Below are 5,436 nucleotides of genomic sequence, written 5' to 3'. Positions count from 1 at the left end.
CCTTAAGGGTGGTAATACATCCAGTAAGAGAATTTCTGCCCAGCCCTGCTCTCCTTCAGCCTCCATTCCCCAGTTAAACGCAGGCTCGGTCTGGCAGCTATTCCAGGAATTTGAGTGCAGGTGTGGAGAGAGGAGGAGGCTAGGAGTCGCCGATGAATCTTCCACCAGCAGCATTTCATCTTCCCCAAAGCAAGTCTTGGTGAGGTGGCTGGAGCGGCCTCCTGCGCTCGGGCCGCCAGGCGGTGCCAGAGGTAACCACAAGCTGAGTCTGTCCACCCCGCGGCCCGCGCGGTCTCGTGCAGGGCGGGGTGGGGGGTGGGGGGTAAAGGGGAGGAACCAGGGCTGGATCCTGGGCGGGTCACGGCGCGCCCCGCCCGTTTCGCTCCTGGGTCGCTGGGGCTCCCTGCCTCAGCCTCAGCCACAGCGATCAGCAGCTGGGCAGCCGAGGAAGAGGAAAGGGCGGAGCTGCTTGCGGCTCCCAGAGGAGGAATCAGCCGACAGCAGCGAAGGGTGGACGTGCTTCCCCGGCGGCGCCCGGGGCCCGGAGGGCCGGTAGGGCCGAGGCCAGCAGAGTCCGGACGGGCCGAAGGGCGAACTAGCCCTGTCCAAGAGGCCTGACAATGCCCCGCCGCGGACTGTCTCTTGCTCAGGGCCATCCCAGGTCCGACCCGGAGCAGGGTCCGGATAGGTCCTCGGAGGCCTCCAGACTGGGACTCCTCTGGATGGCCCTGGGCTTGGCGCTGGCGCTTGCCCTGCCCGACTCCCTGGTTCTCTGGGTCCCGGCGGAGGCCCATCCTCTGCCGGCCCAAGGCCATCCTGCCAGGCTCAATCGCATGGCGCCCCAGCTCCGGGCCACATTTGGGTGGTGGAACCTCACCTGCCCGGTCTGCAAAGTCCTGTTCACGGTCATTGACATCGGACTGAAGGTGAGCGCCAAAGGGGCTGCGGTGGAGCGGGCCACAGGGAAGCGCTGTGGGTGGAGGTGAGGGCTAATGCTGGAGCGGGGGCGCCCCCAGAGCAGTCCCAACTGGAGAGAGTGTTGTCTACAAGCCTTCACTGAGTTTGCTTTCTCTTAGGGACACGGTGGCTATACACCGCCACTCCACTGTGACCCTTGTAAATGACAAAGTGTGCAAATTATACGCTGGGCACTGTGCTAGCCATTTCATACAAATTAAATCAAGCCAGTGAAGCTTTAGAGCACAGCTGTGATCTCCATTTTATAAATGAGTACAGAGTCCCAGAGAAGTCACTTGCCCAAGGGCACATAGCTGGTGGGGTGGGTGCTGGAACACCCATCCTGGTGTGCCTGACTCCTGATCCACTGTGCTTTACATTCCTTGGCATCTCCAGCCCTGAGCATCATGCCTGATACTGGATACTCAAAAAGGACTTGGATTAGGAACGATCCTGAGGCGAGGACTAGATGGGGCTGCTGTGACCCTAGTGGAGATATATGAGTGCTAGTTGGCCAGTGAGCTCTGCAGGGCTCCCCGGGGTAACAAGGTCAAGGTTGTGTATGTCCCCAAACCCTGGACAGCCTGTCACTCTACCCAACCCGAGGCTCAGGGCCACCTGCAGACAATAACTAAGAAAGTTTTAAGAGTCACCATTGTGTGATTTAAGATGACAGTCCCATGAGAAGCCAGCTGGTCAAACAGAAATTTGAAATGCCATTGACCCCTGAGCCAGAGAGGAAGTACTGACCATGTACTGCCTGAGTCACAGGACAGTATCTGTGGAAGGCAGTGGGTTCACTGAGGTCACTTCACCATGGGGCACTGAGACCAGCCAAGTTTTGACATGGTGGTCCAAGGAGTGGTGGTCAGGGGTTGGTCTGGTTCCCCTACATTGTATCTGACCTGTTGTCACTTGCTCCCATCACAGCAAGAGCCCAATGTGGCCCGGGTGGGCTCCATGGCCATCAAGCTGTGCAATATGCTGAAGATAGCACCACCTGCAGTGTGTCAGTCAGCTGTCCAGCTCTTTCAGGGTGACATGGTGGAGGTGTGGACGCGCTCAGTGCTGAGCCCATCTGAGGCCTGTGGCCTGCTCCTGGGCTCCACCTGTGGGCACTGGGATGTTTTCTCATCTTGGAATATCTCTTTGCCAGCGGTACCCAAGCCACCCCCCCGGCCTCCCAGCCCCCCAGCCCCAGGTGCCCCTGTCAGCCGCATCCTCTTCCTCACTGATCTGCACTGGGATCATGACTATTTGGAGGGCACAGATCCTGACTGTGTGAACCCGCTGTGTTGCCGCCAGGGCTCTGGCTTTCCGCCCACCTCCCGGCCAGGTGCTGGATACTGGGGCGAGTACAGCAAATGTGACCTGCCCTTGCGGACCTTGGAGAGCCTGTTGAGTGAGCTGGGCCCAGCTGGCCCTTTTGACATGGTGTACTGGACAGGAGACATCCCTGCCCATGATGTCTGGCAACAGTCTCGCCAGGACCAGCTGCGGGCCCTGACCACCATCACAGCTCTTGTGAGGAAGTTTTTGGGGCCAGTGCCAGTATACCCTGCCGTGGGCAACCACGAGAGCACACCCGTCAACGGCTTCCCTCCCCCCTTCATTGAGGGCAACCACTCCTCCCGCTGGCTCTATGAGGCCATGGCCAAGGTGTGGGAGCCCTGGCTGACTGCAGAAGCCCTTCACACTCTCAGGTACTTGAGGCCCATGAAAACCCAGGAAGGGAGCAGGGAACCTGGGCATTATCTCTGTCTGCTCTTGCATGAGTCCTCAGCACTCCACACTGGGCCTCCCTAACCTGGCCCTGCCTTCCCTTTACACCCTATCTCCAGCTACCCTCCTTCAAAGGGCTAACAGCACTCTCTCTCCATGTACCTATCTGGCTCTTTGCTCATGCTGACCCTCTCTAAAATGCCTTGCCCTCTTTAATGTCACCAACTGTCCCCAATCAACCAAGGCCCAGCTCATCTTCCCCCTGAATGATCCTTGCTTCCCATGCTTGCGCACTTTGATCTCTCCCTGAACTCCCAGAACCCTAGCCCTCTAAACCATTTTCAGTCACACAGGCCCTATAATTACTACCATTTGGTCTTCAGCTAGAACATAAGCTCCTTCAAGGTAGGGACGATGTCATGTAAGCATCTGCCCTCCACCCAAATGCCTAGTACAGGGCTGGGCCTGCAGGGCCAGGATTATGAATGAACGCGGACGCCTCATGTTCACTTTGTTTCAGAATCGGTGGGTTCTATGCCCTGTCCCCACGCCCTGGCCTCCGCCTCATCTCTCTCAATATGAATTTTTGTTCCCGGGAGAACTTCTGGCTCTTGATCAACTCCACAGATCCTGCTGGGCAGCTCCAGTGGCTGATCGGGGAGCTCCAGGCTGCTGAGGACCAAGGAGACAAAGTGAGGGAGGGTGCTGGGGGCAAGGTGGAGTAGCCGCCGATGGGGGCGGGACAAGAAGCAGGCCCTTCACCAGCAGGTGCTTGTCTGAAGGTGGAACACCTGCGAGCAAAAAGCTGGATTTTCCAGCACTCCCAGCAACAGTGTTTCCTGGGAGTTGAACTCAGGCTCTTCTTTGAAAGCCCTTCCATTACTCCTCCTCCCTCTGGCCAGGAATGCCAGCCACTGAGATGAGTACCAACTACCCTGGCAGGCTGCCTGGACCCCTTGGTGCCCTGCTAATCAGGCTTCACCTTTCCCCCAGGTGCATATAATTGGCCACATTCCCCCAGGACACTGCCTGAAAAGCTGGAGCTGGAATTATTACCGAATTGTAGCCAGGTAGGAGGCAGGTGGGTTGGGATTGGGTGGTGTGCGGGGGCGGGGTGGGATGAAGAGTAGTCTACTGTTAGAAATTGCCCTGAGCATATCACCATCGCTGCTGCCCCATTGGGGTGGGGAAGCTACTTACTTGAACAGAACGGAGAAAGATCCCCTAAATCTCCTCCTTCCCCTCCCTAGAATCTTCTGAATAAAATCGGTGTCTTCTGACCAGGTATGAGAACACCCTGGCTGGTCAATTCTTTGGCCACACCCATGTGGATGAATTTGAGGTCTTCTATGACGAGGAGACCCTGAGCCGGCCGCTTGCTGTGGCCTTCCTGGCCCCCAGTGCCACCACCTACATTGGTCTTAATCCTGGTGAGTGGTGGGATGGGGAAGTGGTAATCCTGAAGTTAATGGCAGGGAGGAAAGAGGGACAGAGTCAGGGCCACAGCTAAAACCTGCAACGGGTGGGTGGAGCATGTGGCCCCTCCCTGGGGCGGTGGCTTCACGCCTTCCCTCTCCAGCCAGCCCTCCCTCCTCCCCTCCCTCCTCATAGGTTACCGCGTCTACCAAATAGACGGCGACTACCCCGGAAGCTCTCACGTGGTCCTGGACCACGAGACCTTCATCCTAAACCTGACACAGGCAAACGCGCCTGGGGCCACACCACACTGGCAGCGCCTCTACAGGGCTCGAGAAACCTACGGGCTGCCCAACGCGCTGCCTGCGGCCTGGCACGACCTGGTATACCGCATGCGGAGCGACACGCAACTATTCCAGACCTTCTGGTTCCTCTATCATAAGGGCCACCCGCCCTCGGAGCCCTGCGGCCCGTCCTGCCGCCTCACTACTCTGTGCGCTCAGCTGTCTGCCCGTGCTGACAGCCCTGCTCTGTGCCGCCACCTGGTGCCGGAGGAGAGCCTCCTGGACATCCACAGCCTGCGGCCAAAGCCGCTGTTCTGCTAGCGCCCCTAGGGCCCAGCGTTGGTAAAGTTCCGATCTTGGGGAGTGAGCAAAAGGCCCAGGACGCTAAGGACTGCTGTGGTTCAACTTAGGAAGAATATCTGGTGGAAGTGCCCACCCTGAGGCCCCAAGTAAGCAAAGGAAACAGGTCCTTCTCCTTTCCTGGAGCTGGTTTAGCAGAATATGAGTGGGGTTTGGGCTGCCCTGGGGCTGCTGTCCTTTCATGGCTATAGAGCTGAGGCCTAAGGTGACACTGCCCTGGGCTGACTAGACAGGAGCTGTCGCTGAGGGCCCGGTGCTGCCCAGCCAGGAACTCTGTGCTGCTGTTACCAGGCTGTTACAATAAAGAGACTTGGACTCTAGCCCTCTGTGGCTGTCTTAATTTCTTCTTTCCAGACAAGCAGGGCAAGGGGGCGTTGGGACCAAGGCCATACCTGAGGATCAGGGTGATGATGTGGTGCAAGCACAGGAATGCACACAGCTCAGCAGGGCAGACAGACTTTATTAGTGATACCAGTACAGGGGAGGTGCCCACAGGGCAGGGGGGAGGAGACCCATGCTGGTCCAGTCCCCTCCTCCTCCTGCCCCTGCTAGACCCTATGAAGATGGGGCATGGCCTGGACCAGTCCCTCCTGCTCCACCTGAAGCACGTGGAGATGGAGAGCCTGGGGCTGGCCTTGCTTCCTGCTTCTCTTGTCAATCCAGTGTTGCCAGTTCCTCACAGGCATTAGATCACTCC

At 58.2% G+C, this 5,436-nt stretch overlaps 1 protein-coding gene across 1 annotated transcript; it reads left to right on the top strand.

Moving 5' to 3' along the window:
• The first annotated feature begins 412 nt into the window (after positions 1–412).
• Positions 413–5,059, top strand: SMPD1 (sphingomyelin phosphodiesterase 1). The gene is made up of 6 exons (XM_003412057.4): positions 413–926; positions 1,888–2,660; positions 3,200–3,371; positions 3,673–3,749; positions 3,964–4,109; positions 4,291–5,059. The coding sequence occupies exons 1-6, from the start codon at positions 621–623 to the stop codon at positions 4,698–4,700; spliced, it is 1,884 nt and encodes a 627-aa protein (XP_003412105.1). The 5' UTR covers positions 413–620; the 3' UTR covers positions 4,701–5,059.
• The last annotated feature ends 377 nt before the right edge of the window (positions 5,060–5,436 follow it).

Source organism: Loxodonta africana, chromosome 7 (assembly GCF_030014295.1).
Source record: "Loxodonta africana isolate mLoxAfr1 chromosome 7, mLoxAfr1.hap2, whole genome shotgun sequence".
NCBI classification, from domain to species: domain Eukaryota; kingdom Metazoa; phylum Chordata; class Mammalia; order Proboscidea; family Elephantidae; genus Loxodonta; species Loxodonta africana.
This window is presented reverse-complemented; position numbering and strand designations above follow the sequence as displayed.